At 47.1% G+C, this 27,592-nt stretch overlaps 2 protein-coding genes across 3 annotated transcripts in view; one reads left to right on the top strand and one right to left on the bottom strand.

Annotated features, from left to right (window-relative positions):
- LOC146062747 (uncharacterized) overlaps nt 1-16,412 on the top strand; it is a 37,341-nt gene extending 20,929 nt beyond the window's left edge. For both annotated transcript variants that reach the window (XM_083174785.1, XM_083174784.1), the window contains 8 exons: nt 633-781; nt 857-997; nt 2,984-3,126; nt 3,772-3,882; nt 5,460-5,595; nt 12,364-12,470; nt 14,316-14,431; nt 16,073-16,412. In XM_083174785.1, coding sequence (XP_083030911.1) covers nt 633-781; nt 857-997; nt 2,984-3,126; nt 3,772-3,882; nt 5,460-5,595; nt 12,364-12,470; nt 14,316-14,431; nt 16,073-16,081 — 912 coding nt within the window. In that variant the 3' untranslated portion in view covers nt 16,082-16,412. The remainder of the gene's footprint in view (nt 1-632; nt 782-856; nt 998-2,983; nt 3,127-3,771; nt 3,883-5,459; nt 5,596-12,363; nt 12,471-14,315; nt 14,432-16,072) is intronic.
- A 2,432-nt stretch (nt 16,413-18,844) lies between these two features.
- The window catches only part of DAW1 (dynein assembly factor with WD repeats 1), a 67,201-nt gene continuing 58,453 nt past the window's right edge, over nt 18,845-27,592 (bottom strand). Inside the window, exons 8-13 of the mRNA XM_083178313.1 lie at nt 27,475-27,581; nt 23,829-23,931; nt 22,044-22,158; nt 21,793-21,869; nt 19,696-19,858; nt 18,845-19,116 (exon numbers count right to left, since the gene is read on the bottom strand). Coding sequence (XP_083034439.1) covers nt 19,082-19,116; nt 19,696-19,858; nt 21,793-21,869; nt 22,044-22,158; nt 23,829-23,931; nt 27,475-27,581 — 600 coding nt within the window. The 3' untranslated portion in view covers nt 18,845-19,081. The remainder of the gene's footprint in view (nt 19,117-19,695; nt 19,859-21,792; nt 21,870-22,043; nt 22,159-23,828; nt 23,932-27,474; nt 27,582-27,592) is intronic.

Raw genomic sequence — 27,592 nt, 5'->3', positions numbered from 1 at the left:
ACTGTGGGCTCTGGTCATGAAAAGTTTTGTGAGTCAGTGTAGATGCGTGTGGTAAAGAAGTCACAGACACCTGTGTAGCATGAAGGTAATGTGTGTCTTTACTTAGCATGCAGTAACAACCAACTGGAAGTGTAACCCGTGTCACAGGCAGTGACTGAGTCACACAGCATGACTACATCTCCCACAATGCACGGCATGCATTTACAGTCATTAAGCAATGTTAATTCTTATCTTCATTGACACCTACACCTCATAACCCGTCATTACTGGAATGCTGTGGTACCTGACAGTATAAAGCAATAGCAGTTAATTAGAGTAAATATGGCTACTTTTGTTTAAAAACCGATACCAAATAATAGATTAAGCTCAGCTGCCAATTTTAAATCCTATATAATAAATAGCTAGCGCTGCTTTACTCCTCTAGGTGGGGAATTCATGAGTTGTGCCCTCTGACTGCCACTAGATGACACCCGACAGAGCAATTTAAGTGTTGCTCTGTTCAGGCGCCATTGCTGACATAACTGTTATGATGTTCTGTCATTTCCTGTCTGGTGGCTAGTATTTATATAACTGTAATGTTTGTAGATCCTCATTGACTGAAGCCCGCTGGGAATTGTCTCCCCTACATATAGGCCATATTGTTGGAGCTGAGTGGGAGGACCTCTTATCCTTTCATAAAACTGGAAGTCATTGACTGTGGGCTAGATGCCTGGTCAGCGGAGAGACTGGGGAAAGCAATGAGATACAGCCAGCTGACGTCCGTTGTCTTGGATTACAATGAGTAAGACATTACCTACGTAAAGGATTCGTAAAGACATAACTGTCTATATAAACAGAAAACTCTCTTCTTTGTCAGATTCCGAGATGAAGGGATCCAAGGTCTCGCTTATGCACTGGATGGAAACATGAAGCTGGTGTCTCTCAGTATGTGTTACTGTAAGCTTGGGCCTTCCAGTGGGGAAATACTGGGCAAACTTTTAGCAGAGTCTGCAGTCAGGTACTTTATCTTCATTTTGTTGTTTGTCTTTGTGAAAAGATGATTTATTCTTAAGTCATTTCAGTTGGTAAGATGAGGCATAAATAACATTAATGGGATCCGCACCACTAACTTGCAGTAGTGAGTATAGAACTGGCCAATTCATCTACCTTGTTGTTCAGCTGTGTCTGGTTTAAGTAACCGACATTTGAAAAGTTATTAATATATCATAATTTTTATTTTTAATAGCAAAGCCAATGTTTTATTGTTGTACTGTTCAGGATTGCAAAGCTGCCAACATTTATGACTAATGGGGCCTATACATGTAGCGATTTCAGGGCATTTTCTAAGCACTCTCACTAGATCGCTAATGCTGGGTACACCAGGACGACTAGGGCCCGATCCCCTCAATCTAGATCCAATTCCGACCAATTGGATGTAGATTGTGTGCTGATTGGGCCCTTTTCTGTCCTGGTGTGGACCGATACCGATCCGATGCGCGGTCCCGCGGGTCGGTCAGTCGTTATTGAGATCCTACCTGCTGCAGGTAGGATCTCAATGACGACCATACAGCCAGGTGCGGGTCACCATCGGATCGGACCCGCTCACGGTGCACATCGTGAGCGGGTCGTGCCCCCCCGCATCACCGTGAGCGGGTCGGACGAGACACTGATGACCCGCTCACGATGTGCATCGTGAGCGGGTCGTCCTGGTGTGTACCCTACATTAGAAAAGGCCCCTACATCGCTCGGTGTGTATGGGGCCATTGCGAGAGATGTGCGGCCCCACATGTCGCTATCGCCCGGCTATTAAGATCCAGCATGCTGGATAAATCTAGTTGATTGCCGGTCAGGGCCAGTGCAATGCTGTGTGCTGAGCGATCTGGTTGGGATTTCCTGAGTGATCTATGTTGTGTTATATATACTGAGCTCAGGGAGTGGGCCATAGGTTTTGACGCCCAGGCAAGAGCCATTACAATAGTTTTAGACCTGAATAATATCAGGAGACCATATTTGAGTTGAAGGCATATGGTCACTAGGTCAACATACATTAGGTCGACACATGGAATAGGTCGACAGGGTCAGAAGGTCGACACAAGCATTAGATCGACAATGGGAATGTCGACAGTCAAAAGGTCGACATGAGTTTCGACAAGGACACCATATCCATGCACCGCGTCCCCTCGCATGGCTCCCTTCCCTCACCATGATGTTCTATTCTCCCTCCATGCCCCAGTGCAGTGATTTTCAACCTTTTTACCTTGCGGCACACTAGATAAGATTATAAAATTGCCAAGGCGCACCATGAGATCCCCACAGGGGAAAACGCATTGGCCCCCACAGGAAAAAAAAAACCTATTGGCCCCCATATAACAAACAATCACACTGGTCCCCACAGGTAATACAAATAAAATACATTGGCCCTTTACATGAAAAGAAGAGACCAGTAAATAACAGTTGAACTGGTGGTGGCTGTGTACTGGTTTGGGCATCTCTAGATCTGGGGGCACACTAGAGAACAGCTCAAGGCACACAACACAGTGGTTGAAAAACACTGCCCTAGTGGATGGAAGGCTATGAAATGCCGTCTGTTTTTGAAAAAAAAAAAACTTGATGACATTCCCATTGTTGACCTAATGTTTGTGTCGACCTATTTCATGTCTCAACCTAAGCCCTGTCAATCTTTAGTGGTTGACCTAATGTATGTCAACTTTCATACTGTTGACCTAGTGACCATATGCCTTGAGCTGTAATATGGTCAATTGATTTTGTTCGGGTCTAAAACTATTGCAATGCATTTTGCCTGGACTCAGGGTGTCTGTCCCTATAGTTTGTCCTTATTTATTTACCTGGAAAGTACCCAGTCACAAATGACCCACTTCTTCTTGTTGGGAAGATACAGGTCATCCTTTCCTATGGGTTCCATTATCTGCCTTAGGATGATCCACTAATACAACTGACTCTTCTCATTGGCTGCCTGATTCTAGTGATCTCTTTGTCCCTGCAGTGAACTGTACCTCACTGGAAACTTCTTGGAGTGCTCTGGGGCAGTGGCTCTTATTACAACTATTGCGGAGTATGCCCAGGGACTGTCCGCGCAACAGCCAGCTGCTGAGGAGGCAACAAGCTTAGCCCATCAGATGCTAGAAGGTAAATGGCAAGATTCCATTCCCTCACCCCGAGTGATACAGACCATCTGTGTTTTGTTAAGTTTGAAACATGTTGAGCTAGTCAGACACAGTCACAGGGGCATATAATGTAGACTCTCGCACCACCGTTGTGTATATTAGCCAGCCGCACCATTATCGGACAGTGGATTCCACAGCTAATTCTAAAGATATTTTGAGAAGGTTATAATTTATGGGGACATTGGATGGGCATATAATGGGAATGTGGTGGGACATCTGATGGGCATGTGAGGGGACATCTGGTTGGAATATAAGAGGCATAGAGGCATCTGATGGTGGTGGTGGGACATTGAGAAAAACTACAGTGGGGCAACAGAAAGTTAGGGTGCAAGTCAGGACAATGGAGGAAAGGTGCCCCTTCAGGGCTGGCACCCAGTGGTATCGGACTCCATTGTCTCCGGCAGTTCCGCTTGGTGCTAATGAAGTTAGGAACAAAGCACTGCTTACCTTGAAAATGTTCCACTGACATGATACATTTCGTTTCGCAGATAAATAGTACATAGGGCATTGTGTTGGAGTTAGCAGTGCAAATGACAAAAGAAAAGAGAAAAAGGATTTCACGGTTCATTATAGTTAATGTTAATTTTGTTATGTTTCCCTTGGACAGCACAAGGCCAAGCTGGCATTCACACAGCGGTCTCTGGGCAGCCAGTCAGCACCGAAGGATCTGCGTTACAAGCTGCCGGGAGCACTGAAAAGGGGAGCAGCAAGAGAAAGGGTAACTGTGTTCTCACTGTCCTGTCCTACATTGGTGCCTCCAGGTGCAGATTTGCACCGGTTTGTACCTAACTGTAAATGAGGTTCTGTATTTATATATACCAATTTAATAAAAGTATTACTAAATACAAATGTGAAATAGTTAACATAGACAGCTGAAATAATCTTGTATGTAATGAATAAATGATTTGAACAGATTTTTACAATAAAATAACATTTGAAGTAATGGGGTGTGGAGAGGGCTAAAAACTGATAGCTGGCAGGACATTAGTCCTGTAGTGTTGTAACTCTCCCCACTGGGAGGTATGGGCAGAGCCGAATTTCCCATTAGGCACGTGAGGCACCGGCCTAGGGGCGGCACATGTTTGGGGGCGGCACTTGGATGCCTGTGATAGTACTGTCAGCCCAAAATGTACCAATAACTGCAAAATATCCACTGTACTGTACTATATTCCATCTTAAATAGAGTGTAAATGGATAGGACATGCAGATACTGCCCCTACAAACTGTCCTTCTTAGTAAACATTATTGTTGTGCCTAGGGGCGCCCTCCTCCCTAAATCCGCCCCTGGGTATGGGTACAGTACACTTGTGTGGGTGGAAATAGGCACAAAGAGGACAGACAGCTGCATGTGTACATGACTGGATGTCGTATCTAAGTGTAGCTCTTTGTTTGCCATGCTTCAGGCATGGAGCCTCGCTACGCTAGGCACACTATTACAGTATATTTTAACTCTGGCCCTTATTCAGATGTGATGGCAGTACAAATTTATTCTCAAAATGGGCAAAACCATGTGCACTGCAGGTGGGGCAGATGTAACATGTGCAGAGAGAGTTACATTTGGGTGGGGTGTGTTAAAACTGAAATCTAAATTGCTGTGTAAAAATAATGCCGCCAGTATTTACCCTGCACAGAAACAAAATAACTCCCCCAAATCGAACTCTCTCTGTGCATGTTACATCTGCCCCACCTGCAGTGCACATGGTTTTGCCCATTTTGAGAACAAATTTGTACTGCGATAAGGGCCTCTATTCCCACTTGGATAGTAAATATGAAAAAAAAAAACACCTTTTTTTGTTCATGTATATTGATAACTTTGTGTCAGATAGTACAGCTGTACGCACATAAAAAAAAAACGGTTGCCAATGACTGCCACCTTTCCTCTGCCATGCTCTGCTCCCACCCTCTGTCACCCAGCCCCACAGCTCATTTATTTGCCCAAGCCCACAATCCTCCCACCTCATACTCCAGCTCCTACAATCTCAGTGCTCCAGCCAATGCAGTCGCTTGTCCCTTCATGGGAACACCCTCAGTTCCTCTAGACTGAAAGATCTTGCGAGCAGGGCCCTCTCTCCTTCTGTCGTCTCTACGGAATTATCTAAACTGCGCATTATAATTCTGTATATGTGTAAACTCGTCAGCTTGAGATATAACCGCCCTTTCTGATCACCCATGTTCTATATAATTTTGCTGTATGTTCTATGTATGTTGCTATAGAACCCTCATGGAGGTTTATATACATAAAACTGTAATATTAATAATTATAGTCTCAGACATTATTAACTTGCATCTTCTCAGGAAGAAAGAAAAAAAATAAACCTGCACCTCTCCCCGGGCCCTGGGTCAGCAAGCTACATCTGGGTGATAACGGGATTGATGCCAGGGGGAAGGAACGCGAGATGGGAGTGCTGGAGTTCTCTCAGTTACTGAGCAGGTACAGTAAGTGCATAATCAGAGGTATATTAACAGACTCTGTAAATTAATAACGTGCTCCCCCTTTCATAGAACTGGTAAAAAAAACTGTAGTTATTAAAAGGTAAAAGAAGGTATTGGTTTAATAAAAATAAAATGAGACTTATATAGTATGTAAAAAATTTGGTGATTAAAATGGAAAATATCTGAGGTGAATTTCTGATAATGGTAGTAGTAGTACGTTTATTTATAAGGCGCCGCAAAGTGTCCGCAGCGCCGTACATAGCAAACAAAAAAATTACGAGGTAACGTACAGGGTGTGTTGAAAAATACAGTATAAATAGGGGTATAGCTGGTAGAACTAAAATCAGCATCAGTTCAGAAGTAGGTGTCAAAATTGTCGAGGAGAGTGAAGATGAAGTAGAGGAAGGGAAGAACAGGACAGGAGCACAGGTGAGGTAAAGAGGTAGGGTGAGTACGTGAGGAAGGAGGGCCCTACTCATAAGAGTTAACATACTAAAAATAGGTGGGTGGACGAACGAAAAACAATAGGATAAGTAGGAACGGAGGGGAACGGAGGTAGGATAGGAGGATCAAAAGAGGTTAGGAGGAGGGATAGGCTAGTCGAAAAAAGTGGGTTTTGAGGGAGCGCTTGAAGGAGGTAAGGGAATCAGAAAGCCTGATGGGTGGCGGGAGGTTGTTCCAGTGCAGGGGGGCAGCGCGAGAGAAGTCTTGGACACGGGAGTGGGAGGAGGTGATTAGGTGAGAGGTCAGTCGGCGGTCAGTGATGGAGCGAAGAGGACGGGAGGGAGTGTGGATAGAGATCAGTGAAGAGAGGTAAGGAGCGGTGGAGGAGGAGAGAGCCTTGTAGGTGGTGGTGAGGAGTTTAAAGAGAACTCGGAAAGGAATGGGGAGCCAGTGAAGAGATAGACAGAGGGGGGAGGTGGAGGTAGAGCGGCGGGAGAGGAAGGTGAGCCTAGCAGCAGCGTTAAGAATGGATTGGAGAGGTGCGAGGCGGGTGAGAGGTAGCCCAGAGAGAAGGATGTTGCAGTAGTCAAGGCGGGAGATGACAAGAGAGTGAATGAGAATTTTGGTCGCGTCAGTGGAGAGGAATGGTCTGATGCGTGAGATGTTGCGTAGGTGAAAGCGGCAAGACTGTGAGAGAGCACGAATGTGGGGGGTGAAAGAGAGGGAGGAGTCAATGATGACACCGAGGCAGCGCGTTTGGTCGGTGGAGGTGATCTCGGTTTCACCAACACTGATGGAGATAGTGGGAGAAGAGGGGATGTTCGGGGGATGGAAGATTAGAAGTTCAGTTTTAGCCATGTTTAGCTTCAGGAAGTGTTGGGTCATCCAGGCTGAGATGGCCGTGAGGCATTCGGAGACCTTGGACAGGAGTGATAGGGATAGGTCGGGGGAAGAGAGATAGATTAGGGTATCATCAGCATAAAGGTGGTAATGAAAACCATAGGAGCTGATGAGGGTGCCCAGAGAGGTGGTGTAGAGAGAGAAGAGGAGAGGGCCAAGGACAGACCCTTGGGGAACACCGACTGGCTGCGGGGTAGTAGGAGAGGAGGAGCTCGGAGTGGAGACGGAGAAGGAGCAATCGGAGAGGTATGAGGTGAACCAGGAGAATACCGTGCCAGTGATGCCAAAGGAGCGGAGGGTGTTGAGCAGGAGAAGGTGGTCAACAGTGTCAAAGGCAGCCGACAGATCAAGCTGGATGAGGATAGAGAAGAGGCCTTTGGATTTAGCCGATATTAGATCGTTAGTGACTTTGGTCAGGGCAGTTTCAGTGGAATGTAAAGGGCGGAACCCGGATTGGAGGGGGTCGAGAATGGAGTTAGCAGTAAGGTGGCTTAGGAGACGATTATAGGTCAGACGTTCTAGGAGCTTGGAGGCAAAAGGGAGGAGGGAGATGGGCCTGTAGTTGGATGGAGAGTTGGGGTCCAGATTTGGTTTTTTGAGAATTGGGGAGACAAGAGCGTGTTTGAAGGAGGAAGGGAAGATCCCAGAGGATAGGGAAAGATTAAAGAGGTGAGCCAGGTGAGAGCAGACTGACGGACTGAGACGACGGATAATATTGGAGGGGATAGGATCGAGCGGGCAGGTGGAGGGAGAAGCGGATTGAAGGATAGAGTGGACTTCAGCAGCAGTGGTGGGGTAAAATGAGGACAGGGGTTGGAAGGAGGGGAGTGGGGATGTAGGAGGGGAGGAGGGAGAGGGTGAGGTCATGGCAGCAGTGATGGCAGTCCTGAGAGAGGAGATTTTGGTTGAAAAGTAGGTAGCAAAATCAGCAGCTACGATGGAGGACGGAAGAGCTGGAGGAGGGGGGGAGAGCAAGGAGTTGAAGGTGGCGAAGAGCCTGCAGGGATTGGATGATTGGGAAAGGATGAGGGACTTAAAGTAGGATTCCTTGGCCAGAGCAAGGGCAGAGCTGAAGGAGGAAAGAATGAATTTGAAATGGAGATAATCCGCGAGGGAGCGTGATTTCTTCCAGAAGCGCTCAGCAGTGCGAGAGCACTTTTTAAGGAATCGGGTGATAGGCGAGTGCCACGGTTGGGGGTTGGAGCATCGAAGGGGGATAGAGGATGGAGGGCAGGCAGAGTCCAATGCCGAAGATAGGGTGTCATTATAGAGGGAGGCGGCGAGGTTCGGGCAGGACATGGCGGTGATTGGGGCGAGAAGAGGACACAGCGTGTTTGAGAAGGCAGCAAGATCAAGTGTGTTGACGTTATGCCGTGAGACAATGCGCTTGGGAGGGGGAGTGGGAGAGGGGGAAGCAGTGAGGGAGAAGGAGATGAGGTGATGGTCAGAGAGAGGAAAAGCCGAGATAGTGTAGTCAGTAAGGGAACAAGAGCGAGAGAAGACGAGATCGAGGGAGTGTCCTTGGATGTGGGTGGGAGAGGTAGTCCACTGAGATAGGCCAAGAGAGGAGCAGAGAGAGAGGAGTTTGGAGGTGCCAGGATCAGCGGGGTTATCCAAGGGGATGTTAAAGTCACCAAGAATGACAGATGGCAGGTCAGAGGAGAGGAAGTATGGGAGCCAGGCGGCGAAGTTGTCAAGAAATTGGGAGATAGGGCCAGGGGGGCGGTAGATTGCATAAAGGTGGTAATGAAAACCATAGGAGCTGATGAGGGTGCCCAGAGAGGTGGTGTAGAGAGAGAAGAGGAGAGGGCCAAGGACAGACCCTTGGGGAACACCGACTGGCTGCGGGGTAGTAGGAGAGGAGGAGCTCGGAGTGGAGACGGAGAAGGAGCAATCGGAGAGGTATGAGGTGAACCAGGAGAATACCGTGCCAGTGATGCCAAAGGAGCGGAGGGTGTTGAGCAGGAGAAGGTGGTCAACAGTGTCAAAGGCAGCCGACAGATCAAGCTGGATGAGGATAGAGAAGAGGCCTTTGGATTTAGCCGATATTAGATCGTTAGTGACTTTGGTCAGGGCAGTTTCAGTGGAATGTAAAGGGCGGAACCCGGATTGGAGGGGGTCGAGAATGGAGTTAGCAGTAAGGTGGCTTAGGAGACGATTATAGGTCAGACGTTCTAGGAGCTTGGAGGCAAAAGGGAGGAGGGAGATGGGCCTGTAGTTGGATGGAGAGTTGGGGTCCAGATTTGGTTTTTTGAGAATTGGGGAGACAAGAGCGTGTTTGAAGGAGGAAGGGAAGATCCCAGAGGATAGGGAAAGATTAAAGAGGTGAGCCAGGTGAGAGCAGACTGACGGACTGAGACGACGGATAATATTGGAGGGGATAGGATCGAGCGGGCAGGTGGAGGGAGAAGCGGATTGAAGGATAGAGTGGACTTCAGCAGCAGTGGTGGGGTAAAATGAGGACAGGGGTTGGAAGGAGGGGAGTGGGGATGTAGGAGGGGAGGAGGGAGAGGGTGAGGTCATGGCAGCAGTGATGGCAGTCCTGAGAGAGGAGATTTTGGTTGAAAAGTAGGTAGCAAAATCAGCAGCTACGATGGAGGACGGAAGAGCTGGAGGAGGGGGGGAGAGCAAGGAGTTGAAGGTGGCGAAGAGCCTGCGGGGATTGGATGATTGGGAAAGGATGAGGGACTTAAAGTAGGATTCCTTGGCCAGAGCAAGGGCAGAGCTGAAGGAGGAAAGAATGAATTTGAAATGGAGATAATCCGCGAGGGAGCGTGATTTCTTCCAGAAGCGCTCAGCAGTGCGAGAGCACTTTTTAAGGAATCGGGTGATAGGCGAGTGCCACTGTTGGGGGTTGGAGCATCGAAGGGGGATAGAGGATGGAGGGCAGGCAGAGTCCAATGCCGAAGATAGGGTGTCATTATAGAGGGAGGCGGCGAGGTTCGGGCAGGACATGGCGGTGATTGGGGCGAGAAGAGGACACAGCGTGTTTGAGAAGGCAGCAAGATCAAGTGTGTTGACGTTATGCCGTGAGACAATGCGCTTGGGAGGGGGAGTGGGAGAGGGGGAAGCAGTGAGGGAGAAGGAGATGAGGTGATGGTCAGAGAGAGGAAAAGCCGAGATAGTGTAGTCAGTAAGGGAACAAGAGCGAGAGAAGACGAGATCGAGGGAGTGTCCTTGGATGTGGGTGGGAGAGGTAGTCCACTGAGATAGGCCAAGAGAGGAGCAGAGAGAGAGGAGTTTGGAGGTGCCAGGATCAGCGGGGTTATCCAAGGGGATGTTAAAGTCACCAAGAATGACAGATGGCAGGTCAGAGGAGAGGAAGTGTGGGAGCCAGGCGGCGAAGTTGTCAAGAAATTGGGAGATAGGGCCAGGGGGGCGGTAGATTGCAGCAACACGGAGGTGGTAGGGGTAGTAAAGACGGATAGAGTGAGACTCAAAGGAGGAGAAAAGGAGAGAGGGTTCAGGGTGAATGACACTGTGGGTGCATGAGGCTGAGAGGAGAAAACCAACGCCGCCACCTTGGCGACCGTCCAGCCTGGGAGTGTGAGAGAAAGAGAGGCCACCATGGGAGAGAGCAGCCGGAGAGACAGAATCAGAGGTGGAGAGCCAGGTCTCGGTGATAGCAAGGAGGTGGAATGCTCTAGAGATGAATAGGTCATGGATGGCAGGGAGTTTGTTGCAGATGGATCTGGCATTCCATAGTGCACAGGAAAGAGGGGGGGGTGGGTTGTGTATTTATGTGGATAAGGTTTTTGGGATTGCAGAAGCGAGGGGGGTCGTTGGGAGGGTGGGGGTGCGGGGGAGAGTGGTCAGGATAGGTATGGGATGGGAGGGGGGAGGAGCAGTTGGAGAAAGTGAAGTTGAGAGATTAACAGCCATGAGGAACCGAAGGTGAGAGGGTAGGTTAGTGAAAGCAGACAGAGGGATTTGGGAGAACAGACAGCGTCTGTAGTAGATTTGCGAGGATGTGGTAGAAAACAGAGTGAGAGAGAAGGTAACAGGCAAGGAACTACTGTCAGAGAGGAGACAAGTGGGTAATGGTGCGATTTAGACTCGGTGCCACTGGTAGGGATTCCTGTCATTTTGTATTTTTCCCAAAATTTTATGTCTTATTCACATTAAAGCCACCCTCACATATATTCATACCCTATTATCACATATATGGTGGGATGTATCAAGCATTGCATTTTGTGAAACAAAAAAGACTGGGTTTCTCTGTGCGCACAATAAACCTAGATGCAGCTGAACAATCAGTGCAACAGGCAATACCCAACAACACCTGAAGGAGGAAATAATAGTAGTGAAAAAGAACAAAGAAGTTCAGCGCTTCAAGGGTTCCCAAAAAAGAGAACTAACACCACATGTGTGGGATATAATACAATAAAGTCACCATCCATCAAATGCAGCAGGTTAAAATGATCCTTTGGGATTTCTTCCAATACAAATGAAATGATTCATAAAATGTTGATCACTCGCCTCAATTTGAAAAGTGGTTAAAAGCAAGTAATATATGTCCAAGGAACAGTCAGGAACCATAGATGTTTGTGAGAGTCAAGCAACCAAAGTCCCAGTTCCGGATCTGGTAGTAAGGTAAGCCAGTTCCACGATCCCAAATGTAGCCAAAGGACTGTCTAGAGCAGTGATTTTCAACCTTTTTACCTTGCGGCACACTAAATAAGATTTTAAAATTGGCAAGGCACACCATGAGATCCCCACAGAGCAAAACACATTGGCCCCCACAGGGAAAAAAAAACAAAACCTATTGGCCCCCATATAACAAACAATCACACTGGTCCCCACAGGTAACGGAAATAAAATACATTGGCCCTTTACATGAAAAGAAGAAACCAGTAAATAACAGTTGAACTGGTGGTGGCTGTAAACTGATTTGGGCATCTCTAGATCTGGGGGCACACTTGAGAACAGCTCAAGGCACAGTAGTGTGACACGGCACAGTCGTTGACAAACACTGGTCTAGAGCAAGGCAAGGCACGCTTAATGCATTTCGGATTTACAATACTTCCTTCTGAGATACTCATGATATTCAGCTACCTTGATCCAGTCTCCCATGCCAGCAGCAGCTGTGGGTGCTCCATTGCTTGCTGCAGCACCGGGTGAATGGTACCAGGTGTGAGCCTCCCTGTTCCTTATTGCAGGTGTTAGCAAGTCTCCTGGGACAGAGCCAATTAACTTTACAGTAGCAGTAGGTGCACAGCAGATCTCTGTTGGAAGAGCAGGGCTCACACTTGTGTCCTGCTGGGAACCACACAGGTGCTGCTGTACATGCAGGTGCCCCTTCAGGACTTGGGCCCTGCCCAGCTGAGACAAAAGGAATACAAGGAACATTTTACCTTAGCTTTACAAGGAAAACAGATGTGCAAATATTAGCATTGCACACATTGTTTTTTTGTTATTTCAGTCTCATTCGCTACTCTGAGCAGCTTTCTGAACTGGACATTGATGATAACTGCCTGGGAGAGTTACCAGCCGCTGACATCCTGGAGGCCCTGACTGACAGAAATCAAGGTGCTGTTACAATATGCAAATATTACTCTTGCACAACCCCACAGCTGGCAGTTTGGAATTCATTGCGTCTTCCCTGTTGCACATCAGTAGATAAGAGTATCCCTGGGGCTGTGTATTTTGTTACTGCACAAAATCCAGAACCAATTGTATGTAGTTCTTGCAGCTGAAAAACATACCTGGGCTAAAATGAAGTGTTCAGGTATTGGTAAAAACTGGAACTGGACAGAACCCCGGACCAGACACAAGGCCAGATTCTCTAAGCTTCAAATGTGTTAAAATGGAGAGTGATAAACAGCCAGCCAATCAGCTCCTGCCTGACATTTTTCAAACACAGTCTGTGACATGGCAGGTAGGAGCTGATTGGCTGGCTGTTTAATCACTCTCCATTTTATCACTTTTGAAGCTTAGAGAATCTGTCCCACAGGCTCCATTAATCAATTTCTGTCCTTCCGGAGCTTGTAGTGTCCGGACCAGAGGGTGCCTGTCCTCGGATGTTTGGTCTGGGGCCGGTGGGGTTTGGGGGGCTTCCTGTGACACCTGTCACCAGGGAGATAAGGAGGGGGAGAATAAAACCTCCCTGTATGGTCCGGGCATTTAGCAAAAATCGGAACAGTCCGGACCACCAGCGGCGTAACTATAGCACCGCAGCCCCCGCCACCGCGGGGGGGGGGGGGGGGGGGGGGGGGGGGCTGCGGTGCTATAGTTAAACCCCCTCTCAATCCACCGCAGACTTACCTTTCGCGCTGTCCCGGTGGCTCCGTTCTTCTGCTGAGGACCACCACAAAATGGCCGCCCCCATATAGCGCACAGTTCTCTGAAACTGTCGGCTGTATGGGGGCGGCCATTTTCTGGTGGTCCTCAGAGGAAGAACGGAGCCGCTTTGCAGGGTTTGCAGTGTCAGACCCCTCCAGTGACTACCAATCCTGTGTAATTACTATCTGCCTGCCCTGTGATTGGCCACCAGTAGGGGCAGCGGTCATCAGCATTAATAGGGGCTCCAACACTTACGCAAAGCACAATAAGCTGCATCTACTGTATGTCTATATATACCAGGATGCGTCTCTGATGTGCAAACACATATCCTAAAGGTCCTTTTTGTGCATGAAACAAAGGGCCTGATCCACACCTGTCCGCTAGGCTGCGTGTAATCGCATCCTAGTGAACAGGGAAACGCCGCCCGGCCGATCGCCTGCCTCCCCGCACGACAATCCCCTCGGTAGCTTGCGGGGAATGTGTACAGTAACACCCCCCCTCGCATGCGGAGAAATCATTAGATGGTCGCTAACATTGAATGATTTTTTACAGCCCTCAGTCTGAAAAGGAATCAATACTAACTTTTCAGATGGTCGCTGTACTCCGAATTCCATGCGGGTGCTGACATCATGCATCATCAGCTGCCACACTTGCGTTTTTATGGGGACTCCCCCCTGCTGCTGCCCCCTGTCCCCCCCTTCCCTCCCCTTACTGAGCGAACATCTGGGCGAGTTTGATACTCACCGAAGCCATTTGCTCCTGGGGTTTGCACATGCGCAAACCCTGAACATCGGGGACGGAGCCAAATTCGGTCTAAATGGCCCAAAAGTTTGTGTATTGTACATTGAACCATAACAAAGATAATGCCGCCCACACACGCTGCGATGTTCTCCGTTCTTTTTGTACTAGATCACATCTTGGATTTTGGATATGGGAAACTGATCGCGTACTGTATATTACTAAATGTATTTCCATTTTAGTATACTATGTCAGGCTGTCCATTGTTGTCTGAACGTCATGTTTATGACGGGAAATGTCAGGCTAATTACTCGTCCTGTCTGTTCTAATCTGCTATTTGTATTCCATCCCCAGGAAAGTTACCACGATTGAAAATAAAAGTCACAGCCCAGATATCACCATTTACATTTAAAGCCATCTTAAAACAGAGTGGAAAACTGAAAGTCTCCAAAAAGAAAAGAAAAAAGAAGGTACACTGGTTTATAATGATGTAATAACAATTGAAGGCATTTTCATCATAACCAAAGAACAAAGCTTTAGGCAATGTTTGTAAATGATTGCCCCTTGCGAGTTCAGCCAGGATTCCGCATGACCGCTGAAATCGGACGCCATTACATCTGGCCCATGATTGGAAACGTTTAAACATCACCTTAAAGCATTGCTTAGGTTTATATTTATTTATAATTTTTTTATTAACAGTTTCTTATATAGCGCAGCATATTCCGTTGCGCTTTACAAAAGCAGACAGTGATACAACAAAACAGGGTATTTACAGACAGTCAAAATGTAGGAGGGCCCTGCTCGCAAGCTTACAATCTATAGGGAAATAGGCATTGATACATAAGGATAGATACTGTATTCTTTATTGCATCGATTCCACCAGAACGCAAGGTTCTATGACTGGTTCTGGTTTTTATATTTACTAAAGTTTCTAAAATAGACAAGTGATGGCATTGCCTATAACAAACAATAATATACTATCATTTTCTAGAAGAAATTAAATGATAACATGGGGCATATTGAAATGTTGAATCGTGCCCGATCTCCTGGCTAAAGTGATAGGAAATTGCGGGGCAATATTTAAATGTAGATATTGCGCCAAATAGGTGCGACATTAAAAAAAGTACGTTTTTGCATATTTCAGATCCCCCCCTCTCCCCGGGGTTGACAAGCTGAAATAAAGATAAAGTGGCGCATGCACCGGCAGAATTTTTTTTTTTTAAACGACCAGACATGGGAGCGGGGATGGGAGCAACAAATGAATATGGGCCCTAGAATCTGTTTAGTTTTTGTGGGAACAATAGGGCCTATTCAGACACGTTCTTCTCAGACTGAATTTGTCCCCTTTCCCGATGTTTGGGGTTTTCACACTCGCCGGACCATTTCCTCTGGACAGGGGGCTGGAGCAGGGGAACACCCAGTGTTTTATGGGTGTCCCCATAAAAACACTGGGCATTCCCCTAAGAACGCAGGCCTTCAGCTGCCTGCTCAGGGAAGGCAGCTGAAGTCACATGATGTCAGCGCCCACCCTGTATTCGGTGATTAGTGGTGGAAATAAAAGGAGTGGCTGTACTGTTGAGTGCAAGTCTGGATGGTGGCTGGTTTGGATCTAATAGGCGCAAGTGTGGCAAACAAGTGTCCAGGTACTCTGGGGCAGATGTATTAAGCCTTACCAAGAGATAAATCCAAGTGTGATAAGGAGAGATAAACATCCAGCCAATCAGCTCCTTACTGACTTTTTTCAAACACAGCCTGTAACATGACAGTTAGCAGGTGATTGGCTGGACGTTTATCTCTCATTATCACCCTTGGATTTATCTTTTGTTAAAGCTTAATACATCTGCCCCTCTGTTCCTCCTAATGCGTTTCACCGTAGCAAGGTACAATCCCGTATCCAGATATCTGTTATCCAAATTACTCCAAAAACCACATCCGTTCCAGAATGCACTACTGGGGACATCTGCAGCTGTGCATGATTTGTATGCACCTCTGAATCATGCCCTATGGAAGCTGCAATTCCACAGCTCCTGGTTTGAGTCAGACTGATTGGCAGTAACAAAAAAAAAATCACATTTGATGCTGTATTTAATGGTATTTCATATTACCCACAGAAATCCTGAATAATGCTTCCAAACTGCATGGAGATGAAGTTCTGGATTTTACAAAATGTTTACGTTTTATCACCATGACGATGTGACAGAGTAAAACTTGAAGATTTGTGACACCTGCCACAGACATCCTTACATGATGTAAAACAGTATAGTCCCCCTAGTACCAGGAGGTATATAGTTACACTGACTTTGAGGTTCCCATGTTACTATTTGGGAACTGCACCTTTGATTGTAATTCCAGTTACTATATAATCTCTGAGCAATCTATACTCACTGCATTACAGCTGTTGAAACACTGGCCATTCTGAAAAAAGATTGTTTTATATGTTCTATTAAAGTACTACACTATTAAATCCTTAAAGACTACAGTCATTTCACTGCAAGCTCCTCAAAGTTTTCCTAATCAAATTAGAACAACCTACTATTGGCTTGATTCTAAGTCCGATGCAAAGTGTCCACATAAGATTTGTTTTATTGTGCTAATGCCAGGATCCATCCTTCCATTTTAATTTTGAAGCCTTCCCTGGTATGTATCAATCAACCCACGGTTCGGCTGCAGCCATTAAGATTAGTGTTGGCATTCATCCAATGCTGGGTGCTAACCATCCATCTTCGATCTGAGACAAGTACGGAAATCAGACTACATGCCCATAAAACATTAACATGGATCTATATCATATGTCCACACAGTAACTACCATCTGCCTCCCAGAAACGATAATTTCCCCGACGGAGAGAAGCGGGTATGGGTAAAAACCGGACCAGGACAAAACCCCCGGACCGCCATACATCAAACTCTGCATTTTAGAGCTTGTAGCCTCCGGTCTGGGGGGTGTCCTGTCTGGGGGGGCTGCCTGTGACATCTGTCACCAGGTAGAGGAGGAGGGGTAGAATAAAGTCTCCCTGTATGGTCCGAGCATGTAGCAAAAACTGGATGGTCCGAACCACACGGGGAGGCTTTAATCTCCCCTCCCCCATGTCCCATCCCCCCCCCCCCGGACAGGATGCCCCCCCCCATCAGAACCATACAAGCTCCGGACTGCAGATTTTGATGTCTTGTCCGGCGGTCCGGAGTCTAGTCCGGGTCCGGTTTTTACATAGTCCCAGAGAAGCTGCTATGAACAAAGAGAATTGGAAGCCAGGTTCTGCTGTTAACCATTTGTCATTAGGCTGTGAATGGTAAATGAGAGTTCTGGTTGCCATTTAGTTTGTGTGTTTCATGTTTTCCCTGTATCTGCCAAGAAATGTATTGATGCCAGTAATAATCTTAAATATAGCTGATTAGTGGAATATTATTTGAGAAAACATATCAACTCATCCTATGACCCATCAATAGAAAATCTCTATGAGCGTTTTCTGCCATTACAGGGGGTCTGGGACATTGAGAGAGGTCTCCCCAGGGGTTCTTCTTGCATGGACAAAATATTTTGTTGACTCATGGTCCCCTAGTAAGCATCAGGCTTTTCTCAGTGTCACGATGGACTGTGGCACTTTAAATGGGAGAGTCAAGGAAGTACTGCAGCATCTAGATTTTCATTTTTTTTTAACCTTTTACCATTAATGTACTTTAAAACTTTTTTGGATTTGTCTTGGTTTCCATTGCAATTTGTCTTTGTTGCCCATGGAAATGAACACTGTTCCTGTATGGAAATATATTGCATGGTACCGTGCATCAATAGAAACTGAAGGGTTCACAATTGCTACAAATTAGTGGGTAGATTTACAAATGGATCCAATACCTTTAGACTAATGCAAACAGTCTATAAATACAAATCCTATATAATGAAAGGCTGCTCCTCACCTCCATGTAAGTGTTTTCAAATGCTGACAGCAACTAGATAGAGCCTAAGGGAGCAATTAAAGTGTTACTCTGTTTGTGTGCGCACAGCCGCCTGCACTGATACCACTGTTATGTGGTAACTAGTATATCTGCAACTACAGAGTGAGTTTGTCATAATTATGTAGAGAAGAGAAAGGGGAGAGTGCCGAGCTCACATGAGCTTACAACCTATAGGGGACACGGGTGCATACTATTAAAGACGGCAGTTACTGCAGAGTTAACTAGAAGGAAAATAATTGGCTGCAACTAAGAAGGGAATTCAGTGTCATAGTAAAGCAAAAATCGGACACCCCTGGGAAGGAGATGTGTCGGGAACTTCCTGAGAACGCTCTCTTCAGCTTTCCATGCCTCTGGGTGCCATGCCAGTTACCCAGAAAGTCAAATGCAGGTGCCATGGGGCAGTAGCACCACTCACCCACCTCTAGGCATGGCCCTGAGGGCATACCAGGGGTATGGAGTAGCACATGAGGAAGTCTGAAAGTTGACTGAAGATGAGTGCACACTAGGCCAGTGGTAGCCAACTCCAGTCCTCGAGAGCTACGAACAGTTCACAATTTCCAGACAACCTAGCTGCTGCACCGGTGCACTCATTACTAGCTGAAACATTTTAAAAGATCCACAGGTGGAGCTAAATACTTCACTTGTGATTCTGTGAGGAGATCTAGAAAACATTTACTGTTGGTAGCTCTCGAGGACTGGAGTTGGCTACCCCAGCACTAGACGATATTTTGAATGATTTTGCTGATTCCAACGGGTCTAAATGACAAAATGTTCATATCGTTCAGTGTATATGCTCTATGTCACTGACATCTGTGCATGCAGTAAGGGGGAAGACATCAGTAAGTGTTGGGAAAACATCGCACTTCACCAATAGCCATTTTTATTGTTTTAAGCCAAATACTAATCATACCCGTATTTTGGAAAAATGCACTATTGCAGGTTTTAATGAAAAAAAGTTTATTAATGTTAATATAAAACTATGAACTATGCAAAGTCACAGCATCAATATACAATAACAAATAAACAAGAGCTATAAAATCCACTAGTGAAAAACCGGTCACTGGAACACTTTGGGAATGTAACTTTTAGGATACCAATCCCTATGTTCATCAAATTTTTTGGCTATTCCGCTTTTTGAGCCTGTCGGTGGCTGCACAGAATAATCAGCAACTAACGCCATATTCTACAAGTGTTGTCCTTGCTCCCTGTTGGAAAAATATAGTCAATTAAAATATGTGGTGTAATTAATCCTATTTTCACAATAATGTGCATGATAATAATGTTTATCATCTTGCAGAGTAAAAGGAGTACAGTATAATCCAGGGCTGGGTAACACCGGCCCTCCAGATGTTAGTGAACTACACATCCCAGGATGCTTTACATTAGGTTTGCTATGTGGCCATGCTGAAACTGATGCAAGGCATGCTGGGATGTGTAGTTCATCAACATCTGGAGGGCCGGTGTTGCCCAGCCCTGGTATAATCATTGTCATGCATGAAATTCTTAAAATCACTGTATGGGACAGCCATCCATCCTAATTTCAATTGATACAGCAATCTGACCACTGGGGGGCACTGTTCTATATTATTACCAAGGTACAATAGTTAATAAATAGGAACGTTAGATTTATCTTAGATTTAGGTTATACAGTATTTTACATTTGCAAAGTATAGTAAGTACTGCTACAAGCATATCACTACAGTCTGAATTTAGATAAAGATTAAACTGTAACATATGTGCATTGCACACGAGGGCACAGCGCACTGCTCTATAGCAATACTTACCCGTAATAATAATATTTCCTTCATAGTTGAAAGCACAGGAAAAAATCTCATCTGTGTGTCCTTCCAGCACCTGCACGCACTGGCCCGTGTGTGGATCCCACAGGCGTGATGTCTTATCGGAGCTAGCTGTTAAGAGGCGTGTGCCCTGAGCATTAAAACAAATCTGTAAAGCAAACGAGAACGTAGAACCGTATAAGTGCTTGTATGTATATAATCTACATGGAACGTGCACCGAGACATTGTGGGAGTCTGTGAATGTCTGGATGAACTAAAATATAATGGCAGCTAGAAAAAGAAATATGCGGTCCGTAAAATAGGATATACTGTGTATAAAATATTCTGGTCTTCTTTCTGGGCGAACCACTTGCAATATACATACATTGCATAATCACACCACGATTGCTGCTTGTTGTAATTCTAAAACATATTGTGGATGATACAGAGATGGGAGCATAGCCAGAAATAGCAAGTCACTGTACAGCTTGGCATACCCATGCTGTACTGCTGATGAGGCAGATGTAACATGTGCAGAGAGATTTACAGTAGCTGTGTGAGAGTCATCTGAGTTGCAGTGTAAAAATAAAGCTGTCCAGCACTTGCGAGCTACATGCAAAAGCTGCCAGTATTAACCCTGCATGCAAAAAAATAAATAAATGTATCTGCACCCCATGGCCTGACTCAAATGTGGACAGAGTTGGAGCATTGGTCTCAAAGTACTGAACATCATTACGCTACACAAACAGGTCCAGCAATGATGGATGCCGAACAGCATCTGACTATTAGTCATCAACTGTCTGATGCTGTTTGGGGGTGGGGAGGATGCAGAAACAGCGTTTCACCAAATGGAGTTGTGTCGCCACCATTGTAGGGGAGGGAAGAGGCCAGGATTTCCAACAGAGGATAGAGATTTCTGGACCTCCAGGTAGCAGCTGGCTTGCACAACCCCATGGGTCACACATCTGACCTTTTGATGCTGGGAAAGATCTGACAATGTCCTAGGATCAGTCAGATCAGTTATGCATGCACAGCAGCATGGGTTAGGGCAGCCCGGATGATGTGATGGTTAGCAATACTGCCTCACAGCACTGAGGTCATGGGTTCGATTCCCACCATGGCCCTAACTGTGCGGAGTTTGTATATTCTCCCTGTGCTTGCGTGGGTTTCCTCCGGGTACTCCGGTTTCCTCCCACAATCCAAAAATATACTGGTAGTTTAATTGGCTCCCAACAAATTAATCCTCCTGTGCTCCTCTCTCTCCACAGTGCACCTCCAATCTTCACTGATGGGTACCATCAAGTCAATGGTTGCGGCCATATGGGGGCCCACCTTGTGTGAGGGCCCATGGGCAAGCACACTGGCCAACTATATTTCCAGCACTGATTGGGCAATTTATGTCTGTGTAGCAGGGTATGCTGTGACTTCTAGAAATGTCTGAGGATACAGCCTAAACCTAATGCCTACCCTCCAACAACTCCAACTTAAAAAAATCGGTACAGGCCAGGGGGTGTGTCCATAGATAGAGGCATGGCCATTTGTAAAGGGGCGTGATCTTAAACCTTTTACTTTACACTACGCATCCCATTTTAAAATAAATCCCGCGCTGGCTGTCCCTACCTGGAACAGTCCCGTCGGCTGTGCGGAGTCTGGCCGGAAGAACAGGTGCAGTTAGTCCCCGCTGCCAGGTTCTCAATGCTGCGGTAGATCAGGCCGCTCACTCTTTGATCCCGGCAGTGGCGGCTGGTGCTGTAGCGGTAGGGGGCGGCGTGGGGAGGGGAGAGAACTAGAAATTCAGTCACTGGCTCCCCAAAGCCTTGACGTCCCCCAACCGGAGTCTCTCCCTGAGCAGGGGAGGCGGGCCTACCACGTCCCACCGCCGTGCACCCTGGGAGGTGTAGTCCTGGCCGGCTCCTCTCCCACCCACACTCCCTGGGGAGCCGTTGGCGATGTTATGAACTGCATCTCCCAGAGTTATGTCAGTCAGCCAGAAAATCGGTACAATGGAGTTCGTTTTAGCCGGTACAGACTGTTATAAAAACGGTACTGTACCGGCTAAAATGGTACAGTTGGAGGGTATGCTAATGTAGTGTGTACACTCACCTTGGAGATCTCACCATCGTGTCCCTCTAACTTGGCTATGCACTTCCTGCTGACTGCGTTGTACACTCTGGCTGTTCCTGTGGAAAACAGATTGACAGCCTTATATCAGACACAGTAAAGTATAACAACTATTAACATTTCTCTTTTTGAAAGCATTCTTACTTTGCAGCATGTTTTCCGCAACTGCCTAACACTTCTCACAGTATTGTATATATATATTCATGGCAGCACGATTAGATGTCCTTCCTTACCATCAGCGGAGGCTGTAGCTACCAGCTGTCCAGCAGAGTCAAACGCTACGTCCAGCACTTCATCTTCATGCCCAGTCAGGGTGGCCACACATTTCCCACTCAGGGCATCCCACAGCTGTATGGGAGAGAGCGCCTCATTTATAGCAAGAGATAGAGAGTCACACACACACAAAGATAACAATAACACTCTGTGGCTCCATTTACAGAACATGTGTTATAGTCCTGGCTCACGTGCCGATTGTCGGTACTTTCGACAAGGGTCAGGACGGGCACTTTTACAGGTATGCAGCTATGTACAGGTAACAGATAGAGTCATCCTCATCTAGCCCATTAATAGGATTAAGTGAGCCAGATCTGACGGACTTAATCCTATGCTAATCCCCTACTGTATTGTTCTGTGTATTGTATTGCAGCGGAGAACAATAGGCCTTGGCTCACCATGGCTATCCAGAGAAGGCTCCATCTGTAAGTGATAAGGGTGGACTAAGGGGACAGCTGTAATGGGTCGAGGTTCAAATGGATCTGAGGTTTGTTTAGTCCCCACCCACTTAAAGTCAGACTAAAATTAAAGTGTGTCAGATCTGGGCAGCACATAGGCCCTTATTCTGATCGGTGCGGCCCGATCAGAATATGCGGCCACGACCGTGCAGGTGAATCCCCGCCTTCCATACGGATCGCCACCTGCCGTCCGTACGCGGATATGTGGCGATCCGCATGAAATTGGACGGGGATACGCCTCCTCCATGGTGGGAGCAGCCCCTGCATTCGATGGTCGCCGAACATCGAATGCAGGGCCGCACGCTCCACCAGGTCCCGCAACACAAGACCACACGGACACTTGTCCGTGTGAAATCTTGTATGGGGGCGGGCAGCTGACATCCGGCGATGTCAGATGCCCGCCCCGTACCCACGCGTCACGGCCTCATTACCATGCATACGCCCCGCGTTTGCATGGGAACGCCCATGAAACGCGGGGCGTATGCATAGGGTAATGAGGATAAGTAGCCCCTCACGCCCCTCTACGCCCCCTGTGCGGCGTATAGAGAATCCTTGCGGCGAAATCGCCTGCACATGCGCAGAGTGACCTCTGCACATGCGCAGAAGATAAACATCGGCGGCCCGTACGCAAGCGGGAATATCCGCATCGATCAGAATAAGGGCCATAGACGGGTGAGCACTCTGCAACTCTCAGGAAAGGAGGTCCTTGATTGGCAGGCACTCTTCAGCAAGAAGTTGTATTTGGAAAGGGAATGAGTACACCAGAAGGAGAACTTCTTGCTGACCAGTGCATTCCTGCCAATCAAGGAACGCCTCATCTGATAGGAGTCAGAGTGCTCCTCCGTCCGTCACCGCGTAGACGCCGATACTGCACACAAGGCAGTCTCAGGGGGCAGCCCACATCTCCCGGGCCCCTGCAGTGACAGAAACGAGTGTTGCGATGCTTATCCTTGCCCCTCCTGTGAAGCCACACTCTTGTCCCATGAAGTCACAATCTCTTTCTTGCGGCCACCACACCAGGTGTGGAAGGGGTAAGTGATGTCACTGCACCATTTTGTAAGGAAATGTGAAATATAAATGTAATACTTATGACTTATGGAATACCCGTGGGTGGCATGGTAATGATGTTGTGCCTATATATGGAGGCAGGGCTGTCTCTACCAATATGCAGCTGCCTAGGGTCTTCTGAATGTGGGGGCTCCCGAATCTGACTATTACAAAATTAAGGTTTGCTTTGAGTATGTGTGGAGGACCGTAAACCAGTAACCCCCAGTATAATCTCCTTACCCTGCAGGATTTATCCATTGAGGCTGTAGCTACTAGGGAGCAGTCCCAGTTAAACTGTGCACTGCTGATCTCTCCCCGGTGGCCTATGAGGGTGTGAACTTTCCTGCGGTGGAAAAAACAAACATGCAATCAGGGTATAATATTACAATGTAATACTAGTAAGCTTATTACACTGGCCATGCCACCAGTAACACTGTTAGTGCAGCCCCAATATTATTAGCCACACCAGCCAACTATACAGCAGGTAGGTGCTCTGCTGGAAACCTGCCTGCTCTCTCGGAAGTCTGGAAACCAAAACCCAGGCAATTATTCTGGTTGACTCGCTCGGATGCGAATTCGCATCCTTGCAAGTCACTCTAACCCCACCTTGTGAATGGTTAGCCGGCGCCACCGATTCACACGCAGGAATCGCGAGTCAACCAGAATAGGGGCCCTAATTCAGGAGTCTTCCACAAATTCCAGGCAACTGGTGTATGTTATTACCATGCCCAATTTCAAACGGATTATATTTTGGGGACACCTAGAAATACGGTGGGCACAGGACTACTGGTAGACAGGCTACACAAAGATCCCCCCAATCTGGTTGGTTTCATGTGTATGGCCAAACTGGAAATTGATCCAGTGGTTTACCATACTCTGTGCGTGGTCCAGTTTTATAGATTACTCATTATAGCTGCTAGATTATTGTTACACAGTTGAATAAACAAATGCTGATAAAATAATATTTATAATTAAACATATATACCTTTCGTGTCACACTATTTCATAATATTAAAAACCTAAATCTGGATTCCTGAAATCACTTATTACCCTCTACCTCAGTATCACCAACCCATGGACTGAGATTAAATAGATCACCAGCACACTGAGGTGTCTCCATGATCCCCAGCATTATCATGTGCTACAATCTATGTACTTATTTCCTATCATGCTTAATATAACCAATCATCATTAGCACCACCGGCCCAATATTGTGTAGGTCCCCTTTGTGCCACCAAGACATCTTTGACCCACCTGGTATCTTGCACCCACAAATTACCAGCAGATCATCTAAGTCCTGTAAGTTTTGAGGTGGGACCTCCATGGCTCAGACTTTTCCAGCCCATCCCACAGATGCTGGATTGGATTGAGATCTGAGAGATTTGGAGGCCAAGCCAACATCTCAACCTCTCTGACATGTTCCTCATACCATTCCTGAAGATTGTTTTTTTTTTGCAGTGCTGAGAGGCCACTGCCATTAGGAAATATCGTTGCATGTAGGGGTCCAATTGTTAGGTACAGTAGGTGGTATTGTGTCAGAGTAACATCCACCTTAATGGGGGGACCTAAGGATACCCAGCAGATACCACATACTGTTGCCGTCAGCTTTCCTTCTTCCCATAGTGCCCTCTCTAACCTAGTAAAGAAAGCAGATGCACCAGACTTTCCACATGATGTAAGAAAACATTTTTCATCATAGAAAGGGCACTTTCTTCTATTACTGGAACCATTCCAATGCTGACCACCAATCAAGGATTTCCTCCCCTGAATGGTGTCACAGAGTGCTCCCCCAGCTGTGCAGTTCAATAGATGTTGCTGATGGTACCGGCGCTGTGATCAGTTGGCCATTCCATTTCCTCCTGTAGTGTGGTGTGAATCAGATGTGGTGGTGACATGAGGGGATAGGTCTCATTTCTGCAGACCACTTTTGGTAGGTATTTACCACTAACTCTTGGGAAGACCCCCCAAAAACTGTTGTTTTGGAGATGCCCTGACTCAGTCATCTAGCTATTACAGTTTGGCTCTCGTCAAAGCTGCTTAGATACTTAGGGAGGGGGGGGGGGGGTATTCAATCTCCTGTAGGGGCCCTATTCAATGCTGTCTGAACATGGGATCTCGGCAGAATGAACCCAACTTCACAAGGAGTCTGCCGAGAAAGGCTGGGAAGTGACGAGCTCCTGGCTGCAGCTCGCCTTTTTCCGGCTGCAGCACGCGGCCACGCCCCCTTCTTGTCTCGCTGCAGGCAGGACATTGAATCCCGCATGCAAATTCTCGGTTGAGCAGACTCAGGGGTAGATTTATGAACTGGCGATCAGGGGAATATGCGCTATCCCCGTGCGTTATGGCAGGGGATATCGCTTCCCCTGATCTATGACACCCGCCGAGCGGGTGTCTAACGTGCAGCGATGTGGGGCAGGAGGCATAGCGCAGCTACGATATTTCGTACTGCGCGCCTGCCTCCTGCCTGATTTATGAACTGTCAGCGTCGCTGACCGTTCCGCCGCCTGCAGCTGTCGACTTCGACAGCTGCAGGCGGCGATGCCCTATACCTACAACAGGGACAGCGCTGTCCCTGAGCTGCACTGGGATCGCGCGTGAGTAGCGAGATCCCACACATGCGCAGTCCAGCCGGCCGGGGGGAAGGAGACAGCGCGTCAATGTTAACTGACCCGCTGTCAGCTGGAGGGGACATCGCCAGAGGGGGGAGTTGGCGCTCCCCCGCTTCGGCGGCAAGATCTTAGTAGATGTTGTCGGTGTCCCCTTCTGCTTCGCCGGGAGTGTTATAGCGGCGCTCTTAGCGCCGCTATAATAAATCTACCCCTGAGAACGGGACAGGGTCACAGCTGTTGGGCCAGTTCGACAGCCGTGACCCAAGATTGTGTTGTATGCCAGGCATTAACAACTGGTAAGGATTTCCCCCATCCACATACTGGGTTCCGATTTACCATCACACGCCGTGTCACCTGTACAACACGATTTATTGTATATCTCATAACTTCCCCATGTGGGCTTTGTTATGTGGGAAAAACAGAACGCACCGTTCATGAACGTATGGCAGCACACAAAATTGCCATACAGGCAGGTTTTGCTAGTGGCCACAGTGATCAGCCAGTAGCTGGACACAACATCTCTGCATTGAGGTACATCATTATAGATCACGAACCAGCTCGCTTGAGACGCGGTGACTGGGCACTGCGGCTTTTACAGAGGGAAGCCCGCTGGATTCACAGGCTGGGTACGCTGGCACCCAGGGGCCTCAATGAATCGATGGGGCTACACTGTTTCTTATAGTCATATTACTGTTCGATACCTCAGGCTACGTGTACATGCGGCTTTAAGATTAGTCACCTACAGCTCACTTTGTTGGTTTATGTGAATTTTCATGTGTGTCATACATTATCTTGCTAATCCACAGCAGTGACCATTCATACACTTGGTACATTGACACCCTATGCTGCCGCGCCACAGTATGCCATGACGGTTTCTATCTGCACATACACATCCCAATATGCTAACACGTACATTGTTTTCCCTTCATTCATTGCAGTTACTCTGTACATTTTATATGTTGCTTCATATCTATAGTTAATTGCTGCAATTGCCTCTAAGATATGTTTTGCCTCTTTACGCAGGTTGTATATAGTGATTTCCATGGCAACCAGTAGGGCTTGATGATGTCATCTGTGGGCATCTGTGGACACTTTATGTATGGAAAACTGAATAAATATTTTACTCGTGGATTAAAATAAATAATTTTTTGTATCCCGACAGAAAGGTAAAGACAGTCTCTTCTCCCATTACTACGATGTTGGCTATTTGATGGAACTAATGTAATATCTATACCATGTCAGTGCCCAACTATCATCCCAAGAACATAACACTGTACCTGCCAGAAGGAATGTCCCATACTGCCACTGTGTGATCAAAGGAGCCTGTGATCAGACGGTCTCCAGTCGTGTTAAATGACAGAGAAATGATTTCTGCAGAGTGTCCCTAGATAGAAG

Source organism: Crinia signifera, chromosome 3 (assembly GCF_055691185.1).
Source record: "Crinia signifera chromosome 3, ASM5569118v1, whole genome shotgun sequence".
NCBI lineage: Eukaryota > Metazoa > Chordata > Amphibia > Anura > Myobatrachidae > Crinia > Crinia signifera.
The sequence above is the reverse complement of the archived record's forward strand: the minus strand, read 5'-3'. Positions and strand labels throughout refer to the sequence as shown.